The following is a 23,538-nucleotide window of genomic DNA, read 5'->3' on the forward strand; positions in this document are numbered from 1 at the left end:
AAGACTTTTTTGTGGCCTTATAGTGTGATCGCTGTGTAAAACAAGCAAGGCAGAGTTTTTGTTTCTCAATTTCAATTTGTGCAATTTTAGAGCTAATGGGAACCCGCCTTGTGATGCTTTAGGAGTGTGTTTCCTGTGTGTGCTCCTCTGACCTGGCAGTGAACGGATGAACTCGTAAACTTCTTCCACATTCCACTTGGTGGGGTCGTTGGGTAAGAAGCGCTGACGGAGCGATGGTGCTTCTCTAACAGCGCAGCCCTCCTGGTCTGACGCCCTGCTTGGGTGCCGGTGGACGGGGACCTGGGCTGGCGCCGGAGCGGGAGGTGGGGGTCCTGAGCTGGCTGCTGACAGGGGCGACGGCGGCTCCTCGTAGCTGGACATGTCCGAACACGGGCTGGACTCCTCCTGGCTAGGCTGTGAGGGATGCGGCGATGATACAGAGCCGCCCTGAGTCTGCTGCGGGGAGGGGGACAGCTTCTGGAGAGGAGAATAGTCAGGGCATGACGTCAAGGCTCCGCATTTGAGAAATGAACGGCTCGTCAGTAAAAAACACCGCTGGGACATTGTGTTAGACACATCAAAGATTTAACGGGTAATAAGTACGATTTATACTCTACAATAGCTTCAAATGAGTATAATACACCTGCAGGGATTTAAAAGGGTTGTTGGATCGATACCAATGCCTCGACAATTACTCTGTCAGGTGCTGAACCCTCTGGATTAGAAAACTCACGTCCTGGACCAAACATGAAACAAAAGCACCCCCCACTGGAGGTTCAGGACCCAACCCAGAGACATTACATAACTCAAAACATTTTGGCATCAAAAGCTTTAAAGGACTGTTCCTGAGCCAAAAAAATCATCATCCAAACTACTTGTCTCTATAGTAAAAACTTGACTTTTTGTGTCATTACAAGATGTAGTATTTTAAAAGAGAAGTCAGGTCACAGGATATGGAGAATTACTCAGACAAATGTCTCAGATGAGTGGCTTAAAAACAAAACAGCCAATCCTGTTACGTTTGATGTCTATATAACTTGTGCAGTAGGCAGAAAATCTCTGCTAATGCCACTCTGTTCTTACTGGTCACCAATAAACGTTGACAAAGACCATAAAGTGCTTAATGACCCTTTAAAGACAGAGGCAGATAATCGGGCCCCGACACAAACGATGCTGAAGTTCATTAAAAGGCATGAGGCGTGAAAAGTGCGGGGCATAAAATGTGCAGTGGAAGCAGTATGTGATGGGAGGTAAAGTGTTGATGAAGAAGTTTTACAATAGGGGAGGAGTGTGTGTGTGTGTGTGTGTGTGTGTGTGTGTGTGTGTGTGTGTGTGTGTGTGTGTGTACCTGCTTCTTAGCTTCTATACTGGAGCGGCCCTGAGATCTTCTACGCCAGCGACTCGTTGGTTTACTCCTCTCTGGACGGAAAAGGCCGATTCGTTTCGTACAGCCCACGTTGTACCTGTCCATAAAAAGTCCACTATCAGAGCGTGTATTTAAAAAAAAAAAAAATTAAGTGTTTGAATGGAAAGAAACATTAAACAAGTGACTTGCCTCTTTGCACAAACCATGGAGCAGAAGCGTTTAGAGCCTTTGAACGTGTACGCAAAGTCGACCCAGCCGCAGTATTCACACGTCAGCTTGGGTTCTTGCTCTTTTTCTGCTGGAAGAGAAACAAGACAGACACTAAATATGACTTCTTTTAAAATGAGACATTCGCTCTTTGAATAGTGACATCTCTGACCAAATAACTTACTCAGACGTTTAAAGTACAGCATATGAAAGATATTTGCATAAACAGATGCATTTTAAATTCAGGTTTACATTAAGTGAATTATTTCTAAAAGGTTCGTCAAACCCAAGAATGCTGACTACAACGGTAACTATAGATATATTTTACATTTTAAGAAGATCCATACCGCATTTATAACGGCAATTACAACGGTGAATGATATCCATGGAATTACTTTTGATTCACTTTTGCGCATCAGTGTCTGCTAGCGTCAATCGATGTGCTTGTGCAGTTTGGTCTGTACACACCAGAACATCACAACAACGAGTTGGTTTGATTTTTCTTCCTCTGTGCATCATAAAGCAGTAACAGGTCGTGAGAATAGCTGGAGTGCACGCTTGGCGCCACTGTTTTCAGAATGATGCCGTGCAACAGTGTGGATGCTCACACTGTTATCGCTCTAGTTGTTGTGGACGACCCTGTCCACAATATCAGTGTGACATGTGACATTTCACATGTGTGAAAGTAGCAAACAAAACCCCCAAACCCTCCAAACAACAACAAACAAAACCTGTTTGTTTGAGTACAGATGGTTTGATTTGATTTTGAGAGGCTTCTTTTTAGGAAGGCACTGATTCAATCCAGTTGATGTTGACACTGTTCTTATTAGTTCTTTGTTTCAGGGGCCAGTGAGACATGAAAAAAAATCAGGATATCCAGTCGCAGCAACAGATGTCTAACATTGTGTGTTGTAGAGGCATGCAGGAAAAACACTACACTGTGCACTGAGACAGGGCTTGTGCGTGTTTGTATACTGACAGGCTTGACTACAGTGCGACGCATAGGTGTAAAAAATGTCTATCAGGCTCGATGCCAACAGCGTATAACGATGAAACACTTGAATGTGCATTAAATAAAGTTACAAGCAGAAAGTTGCTCCGTGTTTAACTGTAAGGGGAACAAACCGCATTCGTCTGCCTCTCAGCATAAAGAGCGGGACCCAGCTCCTGCTTTACTGTACTTATGCTTTGTTCACTTATTATGCTACTTCCAACACGTGTGTTACCTTAATGTGAAGGCACTGAGATTTCTGAAGCTCAATAAGCAACTTGAGATAAAAAGCATCTCTAGCTGTAAAAAGCATGACTGGAGGAGCTGCATTATTTAGCGTGTTGGTTTGGGTCTGGGGAGAGAAGACGGAGCCACACAGAGGTCAAGTGGTTTGGTGAGTTGATGCAGAGGCATGTATTTGCGCTGAGGGCAGCCTTTTCTGTGGCGAGACAGAGGACAGCGTGTGCAGCACCAGCTCATCGTTTATCACAGCAGCTCAGCGCTGTTTGTCAGGTCACAACAGTAACCCAACTGCAGTAACTGTGTGTGTGTGTGTGTGTGTGTGTGTGTGTGTGCGTGTGTGTGTGTGTGTGTTTGTGTTTGTTAACATCATGATGGTGTGTCCGTCGTTATGAGGTTGATGCATTGTAATGTTGCGATTTCATGAACCTCCTACAACAATAAAATTTTCACAAGCTTTAGAAAAAAAAAGTCTTACTGGTGCATCTCGAGGTCCATGAACACCTGCACGGTGCTGCACAGCCTGTTGTACTTTATAATATAATAATACTTTGGTTCGCAGCCGAGTGTGAAGCGACCGGGATGAGAATCAGCGCCTCCAAATCCGAGGCCATGGTTCTCAGTCAGAAAAGGGTGGAGTGCCCCCTTCAGGTCGGGGATGAGATCCTGCCCCAAGTGGAGGCGTTTAAGTACCTCGGGGTCTTGTTCAGGAGTGAGGGAAGGATGGAGCGGGAGATCGACAGGCAGATGCAGCGTCTGCAGTAATGCGGACTCTGCACCGATCTGTCGTGGTGAAGAGGGAGCTGAGCCGAAAGGCAAAGCTCTCAATCTACCGGTCGATCTTAGTTTCTACCCTCACCTATGGTCACGAGCTTTGGGTAGTGACCGAAAGAACAAGATCACAGGTACAAGCAGCCGAAATGAGCTTCCTCCGTAGGTTGGCTGGGCTCTCCCTTAGAGATAGGGTGAGAAACTTAGTCATCCGGGAGGAGCTCGGAGTAGAGCCGCTGCTCCTCCGCGTTGTGAAGAGCCAGATGAGGTGGCTCGGGCATCTAATTAGGATGCCTCCATGACGCCTCCCTGGTGAGGTGTTCAGGGCACATCCCACCGGTAGGAGGCCCCTGGGAAGACCCAGGACACGCTGGAGAGACTATGTCTCTCAGCTGGCCTGGGAACGCCTCGGGATCCCCTAGGAAGAGCTGGACGAAGTGGCCGGGGAGAGGGAAGTCTGGGCTTCCCTGCTTAGGCTGCTGCCCCCGCAACCCGATTCCAGATAAGCGGAAGAAAATGGATGGATGGATGGATAATATTTCACACTTTTTGTCTCACCTGGCTGGTTCATGTCCTCGGGCTCAGAGTCACTGTTTCCTGCGTTGCTGACGGGGGTTTTGTCTGGGTCTGAGGAGAGCTGATGATCCAGCTTCTTTGGGCTGTCGATGAGGATCGGCAGGCGCTCCACCTGTGACAGAAAGATAATATTTACAAATCTATCAAAATGAAACAGCACGTGCTCCATCAATAACAAACAATAGCTGTGATCACTGACTGACAGCATAGTCGGACTGCTTCAGCATCATACAGGATTATGATATTGCAAATATAACAACAGTAAAATTAAGTGAAAAGGCAACTTTACATATTCTGATGACTACACCAACTGTGTCCTATCTGACCACCCATTACTAATCAATCAGTCTCATTAATACATTACTATAGTAGGCCCATTGATGAGATGACATGGAATGAAATTGAGTGAATGCAGACAGTTTCACGGTCAAACTTGGACTAATAGCCATTTAATAGCTTTTTTTGAGGCTAACTTTGATAATTAAAGGGGACCTATCATGCTCCTCTGTAAATTGTTGCAATGTAGGATTTTCGTATTAAATGGTCTCAAATAATGAGGTAAATGTACAAAGTAATAATCACTGTGAGCAAAAAACATCAAACCATCTGAGTGTTTAGCAGTTTTTTCTACTCTAGTGACAGTTTGATATCACAAGGCAGGTTTCCATTAACCCTCAAACTGCACAAATTGAAATTGTGGATATAAAACACACCTAATGGAAAAACATCAATTTCAAAAAAACTCGAAACAGTTTTTGCGATCACATGAGGTATATCAGGCGATTCGAAAAGTCATATTTCGCAAAACCACAAGATAAACACAAGAGGTGTTATCGTACCGTGTAACTTTTTTAAAGATTGACCGAAACATCCAGAAGTTTTGAATCCACAATCCCTCTGGGAGATCGTGGACTTTTAAACTCCCAGAAATTCCTCATATGTGGCCATTCCCACGTATAAGGGTCTTGCCTTTCCATTATTGCTCGCATAACACACCTACGACTCCTTTGATTGACAGCTAGTGCGCTGGTTGCAATAGAAATTAACCCGCTAATGTTTTTAATATCCATTGCCATAATTCTTCGAATGTTATCTCGAGAGGAGAAGTTGCATGACATCATTCAATGGAAACGCAGTCATTTTGCAATTGTGTTTTATCGACATTTCGAAAATGTCACTTAAATTTTGCACAAATCTGGGACAGAAAACAGAAAACTGAGTGATTTTATATGGTTATCTGCTCCAGGCACGCTACTGCTAGTGCTTACATTGCAAAGCCTACACTGCTACATGTACGTAGTTATATGCTAACATGGGGGGAAACGTGTAAACGTGGTGGCTGATGCTGTTAATTTCTCCCTGATTTCGGATCATATTCCTGCTGGAATATGTTCTGTTGTGTTTAGAAGCTTTTATTGTTGATTTTTCGCAGTTAAAAGTGCCGCTATTCTTTGTTACAGGTTTTTCCTAAAGTCCAATGACGGTGAAGAGATGGGGAGACACAGGAGACCTGGACACACTGACCAATCACAGCAAAATGGACATTTTCGAAAAGGGGGCTTAAAGAGACAGGCACTACAACGGAGGATATCACACAGAGGGTGAGTACTGGTGTTTCAGCACAGACAGCACGAGGAAGATAAAGTGTTTTTGGACTATAAAAGCATGTAAACTTACTCTAGAAGAAACAGAAAATACAAGTATGAACCTGAAAATGAGCACTACAGGTCCTCTTTAACAACCTGCCACTGGAGACATTGTGCTGAAGCAAGTGCTCAGTAGGGCTGGGCAATATATTGATGTTATATTAATATCATGCTATTTATGAGACAAGATATCATCCTAGATTTTAGATATTATATCATAAATGTTGTTTTTTCCTGGATTTAAAGGATGCATTACTTTAAAGTGATGCAACTTTTTGAACTTTCAGACTGTTCCAGTTGTTCTTCTATTTGCCTCTATCCACATTACTGATCAAAAATCTAATCAGCTCAATATTTTTTGAACTATACACATACACTATAATATCGTTGCAATATCAACATCAATATCAAGGTATTTGGTCAAACATATTGTGACATTTGATTTTATACATATCACCCAGCAACTACTGGTCAAATATTTAATGCGCCAATAAGCAGAAAATTAATTGGAAGTTACTGTGATAATTGAGTTATTAAGTCATGAAATTAAATCAAGCATAAATGCCAAAAAAAAAAACATATTTCCAACCTCTAAAATATAAGAGCTTCTTTTCTCTGCCTTAAAATATTATAAATGTAATGTCTCAAAAGGTTAAGACAAAAACAAGACATTTCATAGAATAAACACCTAATTCAAGAATCAATAAGTCATTTATTACAGCCCTAGTGGAAAGTACCACTTCAATATCTTTGCAATGGAGATACTTCACTCTTTCACAGATTCTTTGTGTGCTCAGACCTTTATGCCTGTAAACAGAGCATTTACACCAACTGTCCAGTAGGAGGCAGTGAGCCCAAAGCCTACAAACAAACAACAAGCACATGTCATCATGCTGCACCCAAACAAAATTAACAAAAGGATGCTCAGAGTAACATTTAGCCTGATTTTAGTGATTATAATAATGAAGTGATAATACACATGTCAACATGTATACACATACACCACATAAACAAAATATAATAAAAGGACTATGAGGGAGATGACAGATTAAGGGAGGTGTTTTTAATGCCTTTGAGATAATTGAGAGGCTGCAGCTCATTACACACACACCTACATCCATCTGTACTCCTTCAGCGACACTCTCCCTAAAATTAATGACTGGATCACACAGAGGCTGCGAGCTGTCACTCGTGGTAGTAACAGAGGGTTTGGTGGTTTGCCTGCTGACAGCTCCCTGCAGGCGAGTACACTAGAGAGCGTGCTGGCTGTGGGTTGTTTATCATGTCGCGCTGCGAGTGGTGCTGAGCTCGGGACACTTACACACACGGGGAACGGCTCTGCGCCCTCCTGGATGACAAAGCCCTCGATGACATGTGTGAGGACCTGGGGCTTGACGATGGCCTGGGGCGGTTTGTTCTCTCCGTTCTGCGGCGTGCTGCCCGTCACGGTGGGCGCCTCACTCTCATTTCCTGAGGTCATGGCTGGAGGTGGGGTCCCAGGTGCAACACTCGGCCTCTTGGATGAGCCCCCGCCTGCTGACCAAGAAATGAAAACAAACGTCATCCAGTTAATGTGTAGAGCATGTACTCTGTGAGAGCTCGTCAGTGGTGGATGGAGTTTGATTAATTAGAGCCAAAAGAAAGTGGTTGATTAATCGTTTGTGTCATTTTTCAAGCAAAAACATCAAAACAGCCTCTCGTTGTAGCTCATTGAATGTGAATATTTAATGCTTTTCCTTGTCACATGTGACCTTAAACTGAATATTTTGGGACTTGGACTGTTAGGCGCACATAAATAACCATTCTGAAAATGCCACACAGGGCTCTGGTTAATTACACTGGGCATTTTTCACAGTTTTGTAACCTTTTACAGCCAACAAACAAACAAAAAAAGAAACCAGAAATCCAAATCAGTTGTCTAATTCAATTTTTAAATCAAATATATTAAATATTTTTTTATTCCAGCTTCTCAAAAGTGAACACTGTCTGCGTTTCATTGTCATATGTGATCAAAAACTGAACATTTTAGGGGTTTTGGACTGCTGGTTGCACAAAATAAGCATCCTGAAAGTGTCACATTGGGCTCTGGATAATTACACTGAGCATTTTTCACTGTTTTGCGACATTTTATATGCGAAACAATTGATTATTTAAGAACATAATCAGGAGCCCTGGATTAATAGTCTGATTCAATCTTTAAATCAAGAACACCTCATTCCAGCTTCTCAAATGTGAATACTTACTGCTTACCTATCTCATATATGTTGATTAACCTAATATTTTGTGGTGTTGGACTGGTGGTCACACAAACAAGTATTCTTCACGATTTTGTGACACTTTACTAGTAAGATAATAATCAGAAACCCAAATTAATTGTCAAAATCAATCTTTAAATAAAATATATGAATTATTTTTTGACTCCAGCTTCTCAAATGTGAATACTTTCAGCCTTTGCTTGTCACATGTGATTGTAAACCCAACATTTGGGGGTTTTGGACTGCTGGTTGCACAAACAAGCATTCTAATACTGTCCCACAGGGCTCTGGATAATAACATTTAGCCCAGATTAAATTGTTTAATTCAATCTTTAAATCAAAACCATCAAACACTTTTTGATTTCACTTGCTGCTTTTCCTTCTCGTATGTCATCCTAAACTGATTATTTTTGAGTTTTATACTGCTAGTTGGACAAAACAACACATTAAAAGACATAAAAGTGGGCTTTAGGAATCTGCAATGCACATTTCTCTGAATTTTATCACATCTTACATGTCAAATTAGTAATCAAGAAACCAAGCAGCATCTTAAATGACATTTAAATTGATAATTACTTGTAGCCCTTTAATCAATTTACAGTAAAAAAAAAAAAAAAAAACGTACACCTGCAATGTAGAAGAGGGTTAGACCACCTCTGTTTACCCACTGCTATTAGGAACAAACTGAATAGCTAAAACTTTATTTAAACTGTTTATTTTGACAATTTTACATATCTAAATAGTGGTTTGTCCTTAAGTAATCCCCGATTACAGCATTCATGAGGTCATGTTATTCGAACCAGACACATTATTATCACAATATAGTCATCTTCATGCAAAACAGTACCCAGTCATATAGCCACCTGCCTGCTGCCGATTTAAATTACTTTTCTGTACTCATTGCTGCTGAAAAAAAACATTTGCAGTGACCTACTGACACACAGTCGATCAATAACAAACCGTAAATCCGTCATGCATCACTCCCCTCCATCACAACAACGACGCCTGCCTCCGCTAAAACCCACAAAGCGAAAGTAAACATGAAGCCGTCGTGCTGAATCATGTTAAAAGTCTCCACTGTTGCATTCGCTTTCTTACCAACTTTCGCTGAGTTCACAGAGAAAACATGTGCGGTTTGTTCGTGTTTGTTGTTGTAATGATCCGACAGAGACACACCGACCTGCCGCCGCTGTTTGGACTGCGCTCGCTGCAGCGCCGCTTCGGACCAGTTAAAGAAAAGCTGAAAACAGGATCCGCCTCCAGTTTCCTCCCACAGCAGCTAACAGAGCAGCTACCAGAGCAGCTGAGCCCCTCTGCAGCCTGCTGCTGCATGACTGCAGCCAAAACACTGCCTCTATTTTCAGCCTAATGCTGAAAAGATTTTATTTTTGTCCCAACCTATTAAACTACAATCCATTACAGCGAATAATAAACAGGAGAGAGTGGGTGGTTGCTGCAGGGCCATAGAGAGGAATTTTAGGGTCCGGGTCCCCCCAATGCATCATCTGAGAAAAAATTTGATGAGACGCCAAAAAGATCTCTAAATATATAATTTTTAGTTTTAATCTATTTTCCACACTGACTGGCACACATTCATTGGTGGAAAGTAACTAAGTACATTTACTTAAGTACTACCTGAGTACAGTTTTGATGTACTTTGCAAGAGTTTATAAAATTTTCTGCTTCTTTACACTTCAACTCCTTTACAATTAAATGCAATATTACTCTACTACATTTATTTGATAAGTTCACCTACTTTGCGGATTCAGATAATCAATACAAACATTATCAATAATGATGTAATATTACAGATTAAGATATAACTTTATTGATCCCCAAGGGGATATTCACAAGTCGACCGGCAGGTTGAAGTTGAATATACTTTATTAATCCCTGAAGGGAACTTTAACTGTCAACTGACAACTTGATGTCTGACACAAACAATAGAAAAACATGTAAACATTAAAACTACATTAAATACATAAAGTAGTTGAAATTAGTTCCACCCGTACCAGCTTAAACATTAAAATTAGGCAGGCCTACATTTTAATTAGTGCTCACATAAATATCACAATATCTTTGACCAAATACCTCGATATCTATATTGTGACAATATTGTTGGGTTGGTTGGTGCTTTCAATAAGCATTTACACAACGAGATATTGATAAATGTTTGTCAGTAACATGGATATAATAGGAAAGGGAAATGTTTGTCTTAACATGACCTAAAAAAACCCCAAAAAACCCAAAATCCAGAACAGAAAACACAAAGGATATAACATCAGAGTCATCAGTGCAGGCTATACTGTACATTCTGTAGAATGTGTTCATCAGTATGCGCTTACTGTAACGCTGTCTACTCTATTTACACACTTTATTTATTATTTAAATACTTTTAAGAGAAATCACAGTGTGTCTGAATATCTGTTAGCAGAGAGCAGAGCTGAAGTTCCAAATTCAGTGCAGATAATCTTTGTAGCTGGAAACCTTGTTAACTCAATAAGCCACTTTGACAGAAAATCAGCTTTTGGTACATTTTCCTAAAGTTTGAAAAAAAGCAAGAAAAAAAAAGAAAAGCTGAAACTTTGGGCCCATCGTCATCAGCCCATCAGCCTCTGCAGCCAGTGGATTACAAAAATAGTTTCCTGCTCTGGTGGTGAATATCACACCCAACTCACAGCACATAAACGGCTATTTGTGGTCTTCAGAATGTTTCATTTTACAAGAAACACAGCATTAGCTCCATTTCCAACCGTTTAGGAGAAAAATCACTATAGAAACTGATCCCTGTCAACATGTAGAAAAAACACCAGAATAATTTTGTGCTCAGCAGGAAGATTTAGCTTCTGCAAGATGGTGTGCTACTGACCATGAGTCACCTATCAGAGCTGGCTTTATCCCTTTTATCCAAATCACCTGGCTTAGAAAAATGTGCACAATAAGCAGAAAATGCAGCAATATAAAATACATTTTACTGACGATGCAACATTTCTGGGAAGCTTTTTGACTGGATGATATTGTGAAATCAGTTTCGAGTCATCCCACATTTCATCTCACGTTTTTAGAAACTTAGATTCTTTCCAGCAGCCATCATAGTATTCGATGATACAAGCCTGCCTCAGCGTCTAATGGACAAAAGCTGTTCTCTTCCTCAAAAATGGACACCAACAGTACTACTATACTTTGACTTACCAGTTCATTAGCCTGAACATGTGTGCTAATTCAGCAGAATAACCGTGCACTAAATCCTTTTTATCAGCCTCTACAGGATGCTGCAACAACAAACACAAATTCAGCAAATCCCTGTGACTTCGATACGAGCTTGCAAATTTCTCCAATCACCACAGCTTTTCCGCTAATTTTATCAATCATTATAGTTTCCCACGAGTCACAAAACAAATGTTCTTGTTTATGGCGAGGAGGTTAAAAAGAAGAGAAGTTGCGGCGTTCCATCAGGCCAAGCGCACCCAAGTAGGGCTGAGAGATATATCTTTCAAATAATATAATGATATTTTTAGGCTTTATTGTGATACGCGATATATATCTCGATATTTTTAATCTCCTCTAAACTACTGTAAACCACTAAAATAAAAAAATATTAAATAACCTACAATTATAAATAAAATAGCAACTGCCATAAAAAAGTTACATAAAGTACTACTATAATATAGTATAATAAAATACTGTTATAATGTTAAATAAAGTAAAGAATGAAGTTAAATAAAGTATCGTTCTTATTAAATAAATCAAAGCGGAACCCACTGTGCTTTGATTTTAAGGACCCGGCTCGTCTGTTTTTGCTGTGGACCTGAAGCTTCTGGTCAACAGTTGGATGTCAGCGTTAGCGGAAGTTAAACTGTAACCGCGGTATGAGGATTCATTCACTGCGAGCTGAAAAAAAATAACAGCTCTCCCGTTAATATATTAATAGTATTTGCAGGTCATTGTGGTGCTCCATGGTCACAAAATGTGACTAAACAGTCACGCTCTGGAGCTCTGCATAAGCCCTGCTCTGTGTCTGTGTCTGTAAGAGACAGAGAGCTGCAGCCGAGGGATAAATGAAACCTCGCTCAGTGTCTTAAGCTGAATTCCCACGTTCAGAATCGCTCTCCAGCTCCTCCATGTTTGTTTGTTTTGGGGCCGTGCGTTGTGTAGACGCCCCTGCGGCACATGGACGGATGCAAAGCGTGAAACGATAAGACTTTTTTTTATCGTTAGATGATATATTTTGTCATATCGCACAGCCTTACACTCAAGGAAGTTAAAAAGAGCGCACCAGAAGCACACTTAAGCAGATATCATCAAGTCTATCGTCACTATCGTCGGCTGTAACCCTCCACCATCACAGCTCCTGTAACACCATGGTTGTGTCTTACCCCACAGCTCCCATGGGGTCAAAGAGCGTGTCCCAGCCTTCATGGGATAGCCTTGGTTTGGTGTGTAGATGCACAAACTTCTTACATTTACCAACAAAATTACGCAAGTAATTTAAGACAGTGCAAGGCAATTCCCTCATGCCCTAAACTAAAACAGAGGTAAACTGTTTTGCACAAAAAAGCTGTATAAAACATTACAAAATGTATCACAAGGTTTAGAAAAGCTGACATTTTGGGCCTCAATAATTCCAAAAAAGCCAGCAAAAATCTGGAGGGACTGCCTGATACTGTTAAGGTTTTGTTGACACCTTGTCAGAAAGGCTGTTGTTGTTGTTTAGTGGTGTTGTATGAATTTGCAGTATAACTTTTTGCACCCTCATGTACGTAAATAAGTGTGACTACAATATGATCATTTTGCGTCTCCTGCGCTGTGGGGGTCAGCCTCAGCCCTGCTCACTGACTGACAGGCTGATATTGCACACTATCACAGTTAATAAGTGCGTGCCAAAACGTCTCCAATGTAATTTACACACAACAAAATAACCAATATGAAAGTTCATTATGAGTCTGGTTATGTTACTGTCGTTGTGATGTTGGGAGCTTTTTGTTTGGTTTGTGGCTTTAAGTGATTGTGCAGCGTTGAGGGAATTGTGGGTATCAGGTCAGCTTTTTGGCTGCAGCTCAGGGAAATCAACAACAAACAAAGCAATAAGAGACGGAGGATAGTGAAAGTAAATGTGCTGCAGACACAACATGTTCTGAATTACAAGTAAACATCAGCATTGATTTTCTTTTCCTCCACTGAAGGTGTACGAGAGTCGGCCAATACAAACGGAGCAGAGCAGAAATAATGGTACAGTTTCTGCTACTTCTTGTCCTAGTGGCTAATTGTTTAAAAAGTTTATTTACCCAAATGTTTGAGCGTAAAATAGCAGTTTAGGAAGTCATGCTGAGTCATTACCTTGTGGCTGAGCAGCTGGTGCGGCTGAGTCGACCTTGGGCTGCTCTACAGGCTTGGCGGGTTGTGATGGCGAAGGCGCAGGTTGCTGCTGTTGTTGTGGCTGCTGTTGCTGCGTGGCGGGGGCCGGACACGTCTCTCTGACCACCAGTGAGGTTGGCTTATCTTTACTGTCCTGAACCAGTCGAGAGGCCTGAGAGGTGCATCAGAGAGAAAGGAAAACATGAGAAAGTAACATCTGAGACAGTCAAAAAAAAAAAAAAAAGACAGATCAGGGACTGTTAATACCTTTAATGTCAGTGACTCAAGAACTGAAAACCATTAGGCTTGGAAAATATCACACCAGTGGGAAAATATTACACCAACAATCCCAAACTCAGAAGATTCCTGTGTTTTTTTAACGTGTCTGTCTTGGAGCAGACATGGATTCAGTGGGTGTTGTTGGAACAGTAGTTTTTGTTTTGCTGGTTACCACTTAAAAAAATCAAGAATGTGAGCAACACAAAAAGTACTAGTCGGCTTTTGTTGGCTTTTTCTCTCAGTAGATTCAGCAAGTCTAATCTGTGTCAGACGGCGTGGAGCCCGTCGGTGAATGAAATCACTCTGACTGACAGTCGGGCTCAGTGGACGAGAAGAGAAACAGAGGTGAGGACAGTAAACAAGGAGCTAAAGTCACAGGGCGTCTGATCATAACAAACACGTTTTATTAGTTGTATTTTTAATTGAGATTTTAACAGAAATGTTAAAATGGTTAGTAATTCTTTGTGTTACTGTTCGCTCGAACACGGTAAATAGAATTTGTTTTGTTAGCATCGGGTTGTGTTGTTGAAGTGCTAACTGGCAAACTAGCATCTTGAATCCATCCCGACGGTTTACCGGTTTCCCTTTTTAATCACAACTACAGACTACCGTCACCTGCTGGGATGCAGGAATTTCGTCTCTTGCAGGCGGCACACCTATGTGCCAGTTAGCCGTTGGCTGTAGTCTTTTTTCGTGTGTTCAATTACAACTTTTTGTCCAAGACACAGGTGACGTGAGGTGATTTAACAGTCAGATCTGATGAGTTTGGTGTGTCTGGGCCTAACGTGCTGAAGTTGAGCAGGTATAATGTTTAAACCATGTTAGTTTAGCATATTAACATGCTAACATGTCATTAGTTTTGCTGATATTTGGTCATAAACCAAAGCACTGGTCAAATTCAAACTTTAACCTGATGGTGGCGCTAGAGGAAAGGGGGGAGGGGCTTGAATGTGTTTAAATGGATTACCCCGAAATTTGTTAATCGCTGTAGATATTTCAGCCTGGACCAAAGAGGTGGACCAACCAACCAACCAACCAACCACCAAACTTAACAGCACAATGCTAGCAGGGCTAAAAACAAATTATTTCCCAGTTGACATTACTTTCCATAAAGACTGAAACCGGGATTGTGGGAAAAACCCCCATTAACAACAGTAACTGTCCAAACATGGTCCACTGTGTCTAAAATACACAAAATCTAAAGACAGCTATTAACTTTAAGGAAAAGGGGAAGTCTCTGGCCTTCTTCTTCTATCTGTGGTCGTAATCTTATCAATCAAAGTTCTTCACATGCTCCTCTGAGACCCTGGTGTGTGTGTGTGTGTGTGTGTGTGTGTGTGTGTGTGTGTGGCTGTACTCACCGTTGGCTGTATCTGGAGGTTGATGGCGGTGAGCTGGACGGGCTGAGCTTTGGCGTGGTTGAGGGAGGAGTGGAGGGCGTGGGGGCTGATGGTGGAGTGGAAGATGGTGGCCTGCTGGCTGGGCGTGGAGGGCTGGTGTGGAGCAGGTTTGGGCAGTACGGGGACCGGGTGCTGTGACGGTTGAATGGAGGCCGTCTGCAGCAGCTGGCCCGCGGTCCTCTGGGAAGTTTGGCTCTGATGGACCACAAACTGCTGCTGCTGCTGCTGCTTGTGCTGCTGAACCAGGGAGTGGGGCTGAATCTGTGTGTACGCTGGAACGACAACAACAGCATTTATCTCTTTCTGCCTAACATACACTAAGAGGCTTTAATAAGATTTTTGTATGACTAAATACCCTCTCACGTCTAGATTCAAGAAGTTTATTGTCATATGTACAATAAAAACACAGCGGTTTACACCGTACATGAGATTCTTAATTGACAGTCTCCCTTTATGAAAAAAAATTTAAAAATTAAAATAAGCCAAAACAAAGAACTAAGTAAAAAAGCTAAAAAAGTAAAAAATATAAAATGTAAGGTGCACTAAGCCAGGAGCAAATGTTACAAACAAATCAATGCACTATGCATAAATGTAATATTGCTCATGTTTTTAGTCACAAACTATAAGATTTTACAAGTCACTACTTATTTCGCCTCCTGTTCCTTGTGGAAAATATTACACCAAACTCCCCGAAATAAAAACAACATATTAATATGTTACACGTCTGTGAAAACACATAACCCTAGAAACACAAGATAAAAGGCGTCATGTGTCAACAGTATTCTTGTCAATTCTGCATCAATTTAATCCATAAAGATAAACTGTATTTACATACAAATTTTACATTTTGCGTTTTGTCGCCTCAACTCACCGCCGGCCTCCATTGTTTAGCTGCACTATTTTAGTGGGAGAAGACTGTGGGAACGAGAGGAGAACCATGTAAAAGATTAGGATTTCTCACTAAAATAAGTGCCGGTTGGTGAATCTGATACACGCAGAAATAAACATCGAGTCTCCTTCTCGCCACAACTCCACCAGATTCTCCTCTTTTTCCACAGTACAAAAAAAAAAAGCAAGACGTGTCTTTTTACAGCCATGCACCTCCCCAGAGTCCAGAGTCCCCTCCATGTTTACTGTCTACCCAGTTTTCTGCTTCCTGTTTGGTGCTGCAGAGAGCCCAGTGATATTAAACATGTTTGATTTTATTAAAACATCAAGACGAGAAAAAGACTGACATAGTTTTATGACCCCCCCCTCCAACATCAAACGATCGAGATCAGAGGAGCATGCAACAAATGTGGGGAAATTCTCAGGATTTTATTCCAACATTGGAAATTTGTCTGTGATAGTGAAACAGCTTTAAAAAGTTTTAGTTAGCATTAAATTTTGGATTCAAGTCTATTCTAGTTTAAGTCTCCCATGCCAAATATACTGCACTGAAAGAGTTAATAGTCGCTGTAATCATTTTTTTCCTTACATAATGGCTATAAAGCATTTTTAAAAAATATCAGAATCTATATTCTGATTGCAAATTTTTTGGACTAACTTTAAAAATGAAAATATATCTACAGAAGATACTACTGGAAAAGTAAGAATTCGATGTGAAATATTGCTAAAACAAAGTAAACTATCTGATTAGCCAATAAGAAAATCAATGTGCAACAGTGGTGGTAATCTGTAAATCTGTAAACCACTAAATGAAGCCAAAATGCAAAACATTCTCCAGTTCTAGCCTTTCAAATGTGAATTATTTATCGCTTTTTAAAACATTATGTCATTATAAATTGAATGCTTTTGGATTGTTGATCAGACAAATGTCACTTTTTTCTAGTATAGTTATAGTTATAGGGTTATTGTTATAGTATAGTTGCAGGACCAGTGTTAAAACAAAGATTACCCAAAACACACTGCACATCAGATCACACATTCTTCTTCTCTATAAGGTGATTCAGATACACCAAAAGCTATAAGTCAAACACGTTACGAAACATGAGCAGTGCAGACGTCTGCACAGAGGAGCTGGCATCGCAGCTTTCACCTGTGTGCCCCATGTTGACAGGATGTAATATTAAGAGCTCGCTGAAAGGTGCACTGAGAGGCCCGCTGCTGCAGTTTAGGTCTGACCATTACTCACAAATTGTTTCAAAATGGCCTGTCACCACCTGTCTGCGCCGCTGTGGGTTAAGAGACATCCTGAGCTCATAACTTGCCCCAAAACCCGAGACACAGCACATCAATCTTGCATTGTGGGAGCACGTCTGAGTGAGAGAGAGGTTCAGCGGAAGCAGCCCGAGGCCAGTCTAATATTAGAAATGCCTCAGGAACGAACACGCAGAGCCAACTGTCCACGACACTCTGTAAGGAGTTCATGTTGAGTCAGCAGGTCAGAGCCTCTCTGCCGCCTCCTTGATCTGTAACAGCTCTACCAGGAAATACAGAGAAGTAATCGACTCGTTCTTATTACTGAGACACAAACAACAAACGACTCCTGCACCACGGCACTGCACGGTAGCTTCTGCTATATGAGCCGTGTGAACACAGAGGTGTGTTTGGCCCTGTTAATAAACCCCCCCAATAAATCCAAGCATGGAAATCTGCCAAGTACATCAGCGTTTGACTCAAATCTCCCCCACCCCCGCTTCCACCCTCCCCCTGTTCTTTTCATGATGTTTTGTGTGGGATAGGCTCCATCTGGTTTCAAAGTTTCCCTGTGAGGCACAAACCGCAGTCTGTGCCCTGCTGTGGGATATATAGATGTTTCTGTCCAGCAGAGTTTGCATGTCATTAGTCCTTTAATGCTACACGATCTGCTGAAAGTGTTTTTTTTTCACATAGAGAGAGAATTCAGAGCTATGGTGTAAAGGGATATTTTACAATGTTGAGAGCAGGATGTATGTGAGCCCGGGTGGGTTAGATAGTTCTAGGACTGCAAGCAACAAATATTTACATTGTCGAATTATTTGTTGATTGTTTTACCGATTATTAGTTGTTTGGTCTATTAAGTGTCAGAAAATTGTGAAAAATGATGAACAGTGTTTTTTCATTACTTTTTCCCAAATGCAAAGATATTCAGTTTATTGTCATAGAGGAGTAAAAAACAGGATATATTAGCTGGAATCTGAGAATTAAATTTTTTATCATCATAATTACTTAAAGCGATGAACGATTTTGAAATTAGTTGACATTTAAGTATTAAGTAAGTAATCAATTGAAAAACGATTATATTTCAACAATCACTTCAGGGGATAACATCCATCAGTTCAGCAGTTATGCCTTTGTGTGGCAAAAACAACTGATTATTAGATGCTTGGGGATTTTCTCTTGTAAGATTATGCAAAACTCCTTAATTTAAATTGTAAGAAGTTTGGAAAATCCTTTTTTTAGTAGGAGTAGGAGTAACCACAATGTGTAAGAAGAAGAGAACACCATTATACAAATGACTTCATTCTCGACCTTAGAAATAGTAGTTTGACAAAACTAGAGCTCGAATGATTTGCAATTCAATGGAGGAGTTGACTGACAGAAAAATATTCAACAACTTTTTAAAAAAAATATAGAACATAATTGTCAATGTTTCAAGTGAAAACAGTGAAAAAATGCTGCACATTCCAGGTTCTAGCTTCTCAAATGGCAACATTTTCTCCTTCTCTTTGTCAAATTTGTTAAATTTGTTGACAGTTAAACTAAATAACTTCTGGTTTGGGGGGGGGGGGGGCGGAGGATGGATGATTCCCTTTCTGTGAGGATGCTGTCCCAAAATCAGTGATAATCACTGCAAAGCAGCAGTGTTGAACTAACCAGTGCGATACACACAAGAACTAACGTGCACGCTCAGCTGGACTGGTTTATCACAACAGAGAGGCTAAGATTACAACCCCCACCCACACACACACACACACACACACACACACACACACACACACACACACACACAGAGGTTGTGTGACTTCATTCATCCACTATATCTTTAGATAACAAAAAGTGGTTTGTTGCTACATTAATGCTCTGAATGACGCATGCAGAACCTTGAAGGAGTTTCTCGTCAGTCTGAAGCACTCTGACTTTGCTGCGGTTGTGTTTCACTCCTTCTCATAATCTGCCTTCTTGATGTTTGGCAACCAATGTATGTGCAATAACAACCATGTGACTGTGGCACTACTCCAGGACAATAGGGCATGAGAAATACCTCGAGACCTCTCTTATTCTGTCGTTGAGAACATTTTGCTCACTGTAACTCACATTAGATTCCAGATACAACATTGATTTTTTTCATATTAATAATTATGCCGTCGTAAACGCAGCCATTGAATAAGAAAGACTATGAATTACTGCCACCTGAGAGTCAAAACACATCAGGAATGGATCCATAATTGAATTGTAGCACTCAAAGTCTCACACAATAATAAGGTAGCAAGAGATTTCCGGCCCCAGTGTGAGTGAAGGAGGGGGATTTCTGAATCAGTGCGCACCGGATATGACCAGCCCTCCCTGTGAATCCTGACAACTTTCTCAGACTCTAACGAGGAACAGAGAGAAGTCCTGGAGGAGGAGGAGGAAGAAGGGGGAATTCATTTAAATGCTATTCTGCCTCAAGGTCTCAGGATGAAGCACTGGAATGACTCAGCCGCCCCCTCCACCCACACACATACAATCGCACAATATTCAGTATTTGGCAGTGATCTCCACGCCCCCTAAGTTATGAATGCGTGTAGATCTCTTACTCTACGGGTGTGCTGTTGCACAATGTCCAGCGGTCGAGGACAGTATATGATCCTGATGGGTTTGTAGCACCAGGCTCTGGAAAATCCCTGAGTTTCCACATTCTCACTGGCTGCTGCTTTGGCTTACGTTCATGAAACACATTCCAACCTAAAACAACAGAGCAACAGCAGGCCTTACGCCATCTTTCTTCACTTAAACTCAATCCAGACACTGACTTGGAGATACTTTATCAAGTAGGCATTAAGAGAGCTAAATTAATCCAGTTCCTGACTGGTTTCAAAACTCCACATCTCTGTGTTTTAGCAGTTTTATACTCTACAGTGAGGCTGAACACTGAGGCTGTGAATGTCAGTTTTAATTGACAAAAAAAAAAAAAAGCGCATTAAGGTGAATTACTGGTAGTCATTAAAGGTCCAGTGTGTAAGATTTGATGGATTTAGTGGAATCTAGCAGAAGTGATTACAGATTGCAACCAGCTCAAACTTCTCCATGTTAGAATTTCTTCATCGTTCAGGAGGTTTTTACCAGGAGTCGAATTATCAGCAGAGATCTTTCCTCTCAAAAACAAACACTCAGTGATTTCAACCAGTCAGAACACTGAATAAAACCACTCCACAATACAAAATCAGTGTTTCTCTGACGCTGCTCGTCACAGCGGGGACGCTAAAGCAAAGATGTAAATGGCCCTGTCTACAGGCAGTGTTGGTTTAGTTTGTCCATCCTGGGCTACTGTAGAAACATGAAGGCACAAACATGGTGATCTCTGTAGGCGAGGATCTGCTCCCTGTGCTAAACTGACGACAACATGATGATTCTCATTTTAAGATGATTAGACACTACTGAAAACATACTTATTATGTTTAATTCCTGCCAATTTATGTCCCCCTAAATCCTACACACTGGCCTTTTAAAGTCCCCGTGAAATTAAACTAAGAGCGTCTTCAGCTTCTGTGCTGTACATCGCTCAAATGTTACGTTTTCGTGAAATATGTGACGGTTATAAAACGGATTTAAAACAAATCCTCCTTTGATCGGACTACTAAAAAGTGTTCAGGGCCTTGTGTTTAGCGCAAACGGAGCTACAACACACTCTGAGGATGATGAATGGCTACCTAAATGCCCAAATTCTCATATGACTGGACGGACTTTTGTTAACCTGGTTTTAGAAAAAGAGATAAGATAGAGATTTTATTGTAAAATTACACTGATACTGATTTTTTTATGTGGCATATAACAAATATCATAGAACAATGATCAATTAATACAGGGACTCAGGATTAAAACTGGGAAAATTTACTTTTGAGTCTTGGGGTCTTTTAGTTTTGCATTAAGTTGAAGCATTTTTAATGTTTTTCCTTGCCTTTCCAAGGTTTTTGTAATCATATTCAAGTGAAACTGGCAACTGATACTGCAGCTTGCAGCTACATAAAGATGCCAAGACAGACTTGCGTGTGCAGATCTGGTCTTTTCATCTGTGAACCGGGTGCTTTTGGGGGTTCCCTGCTGTGGTTCTCATAGTAAGGTGCTGGCTCTTCAGTGCCAAGAGGAGGCGATGACAAGCGCTGACTGCAACAAGCCAGACGTAACAATTGTTTCCACTCCAGCTCCTCGTCAAGGGAATGTCAAGTTCACAGTAACACAGACGAAGCTCTGAAATGATCTGCCATCTTTTGGAAAGTAAGATAAAAACCGATGACCAAAAATAGCAAAACACAGTGAATCACACCTCCTCAGTTTTCAAGGGTCAAGTTCAACACTAATGAAAGAAAAGATGTGTTTGATTTACAATACTATTTTAACAATAACATTTTGGTAACTAATATTAAGCCTCTAGAACATCTTTCTTGGCATGTATGACTTGTTTCCCCAACTTCTACCTTGCCCTCAAGTCATGCCAGAAATGTCAGATCAGCATAAAAGCGAGTCGTAACCTGGTTAATATGACTCAGAAAGTAAGTTTTAAGAGGTTTGTCATTATTTAGACTATGTGTACTGGTATTACAGGCTTACTCCCCAATTAACCTGGTCTGACTCACCGGATAGAGACTGTGGCTATAAGCCTGTCATTTGTCGGCTATTAAGGATATCTGCGTGTTGCTCTCTTTAAAATCCCCTATGCAAGATGACTGGATCGTGCTATAAGGCGTGTCTGCTGTTTTTCTTGTAGTGCAGTTTTTCTTGCTGATTGAATTGCTGTTAAGTTGACCTCGATTACAACAACTTGTGAATGCGCCTCAAAAGAGCCCAGACTCTGAATTTCAGGACTCTCGTGCCCAATAGAGTTGATTTGCCACTTGATTTGCAAACGTCTCCAGTCAAACAATCTAAATTCAGTCCTTTTGGCACCGGGGTGTCTGATATCAGACCACCGTGACTCCCACCAGGATCAGCAAACTTCTGTTGCTGCTCTTTTCAGAGCTGCTCTCCTCTCAGGTGGTTTGCCCTGTTAGCAAAACTTAACAGCAACAACTAACGTTTAACGGTCCCAAGAAAACATAAACCACATTGGCTCGACTCTGTTGTTCAACCTGTTAATAACTGTTAGGTACTGTTAGCTGTGTGATGCCAACAGTTTGCCCTGTCAATGTGTGTGTTATACCCCGACACTATTTTGCTGCATCCTGGTCTTAGTGCTGCCCAAGGCAATTGTGACTGGTTTAGAGAAAAACAAACAATTCAGAGCATTTTCCCCTTATGGAAGAATGATGATGCGTGTCTCCAGACTATAGATTTTAATAAAACCTAGATACCAGACCAAAGATACTGGCTAGTAATTCAAATGGAGTTGCTCTTGTTTTCTAACTTACGGGTTTACTTTGGCAGTATGCGGCCAACTGAATGTGTTTCTCCCTCTGGCCCTGTTTGCAAGTTCCCGCTCCGCTCAAAGACTTTACATTGTGACTTCACAGATTTTTAAATCATGTTTCTCAGCTTGGGGAAAGTTTTTCAAATCGAAAAACTTTCATGGTTGATGGGGTTTCTAGTTCCAAGTGTCCTGTCATCAGTTTTACAGACAGCTTTTTTAAAATTTTTACAATGGTGGCTGCAGGGGATTTTTTCCGCTGCAATACCGTAAGAGGCCACTGGGGGAAAAATTGGCTGCAAGGCTGACATAGGGCTGTGAAGATGGGTCTGGCTACACAAGACTATAATTAGCCAAATAAAAAGGAGTCTAGCACGACCCATTTAGGGTGGAAAGCAAAAGTAATGTAGCGTGGTATTTATGCACTGTAACTAAATGCTCTTCTTCACAGTAATAAGTAATTCACGTAATTTGAAAAGCAACAGTCACACATCATTTTCTACATTTTAACAAAACTAAAAATACTCACTAATTAGACACAGAGCCTAATTGTATGTACTCATTAAAGCCAAGGTTATTATGGTAATCACGGATAACCAACTACCAGCCAAAATCTCTGGTTTCCTGAAGCTAAATTACAGGTTTGTCTCATCCATTAGCAACAACAGGACATTAAACATCAATCATGTAAGTAGTTGGCTAAATTTTAGGTTAAAAAGAGACAGAGACATGTCGGCACAAAAAGTTTCCTCTGATTTTATGCTGGAAATCAAAGTGCACAATCTAGTCACAGCCAAATTGAAACCAAGCTTTTACCCTAATTTGAGTCCCATCAGGCGGCCATACAGCCTCTCGTCCTCCTGAATCATGGTGTATTAACTCCCCAGCATCTCATGTGCACACCTGTCCCTCATGGCCTGCTGCTAT

The 23,538-nt window shown here is 41.1% G+C and overlaps 1 protein-coding gene across 4 annotated transcripts in view; it reads right to left on the reverse strand.

Annotated features, from left to right (window-relative positions):
* phc2b (polyhomeotic homolog 2b (Drosophila)) overlaps positions 1-23,538 on the reverse strand; it is a 50,373-nt gene that overhangs the window by 3,398 nt on the left and 23,437 nt on the right. The window contains exons 8-14 of one of the 4 annotated variants that reach the window (XM_042508947.1): positions 15,048-15,358; positions 13,390-13,579; positions 7,119-7,330; positions 4,134-4,263; positions 1,556-1,661; positions 1,349-1,463; positions 153-477 (exon numbers count right to left, since the gene is read on the reverse strand). In XM_042508947.1, coding sequence (XP_042364881.1) covers positions 153-477; positions 1,349-1,463; positions 1,556-1,661; positions 4,134-4,263; positions 7,119-7,330; positions 13,390-13,579; positions 15,048-15,358 — 1,389 coding nt within the window. Of the gene's footprint in view, positions 1-152; positions 478-1,348; positions 1,464-1,555; positions 1,665-4,133; positions 4,264-7,118; positions 7,334-13,389; positions 13,580-15,047; positions 15,359-23,538 lie in introns of all 4 variants that reach the window. The other 3 variants (XM_042508938.1, XM_042508930.1, XM_042508921.1) reach the window with 3 other exon arrangements.

Source organism: Plectropomus leopardus, chromosome 2 (assembly GCF_008729295.1).
Source record: "Plectropomus leopardus isolate mb chromosome 2, YSFRI_Pleo_2.0, whole genome shotgun sequence".
NCBI classification, from domain to species: domain Eukaryota; kingdom Metazoa; phylum Chordata; class Actinopteri; order Perciformes; family Serranidae; genus Plectropomus; species Plectropomus leopardus.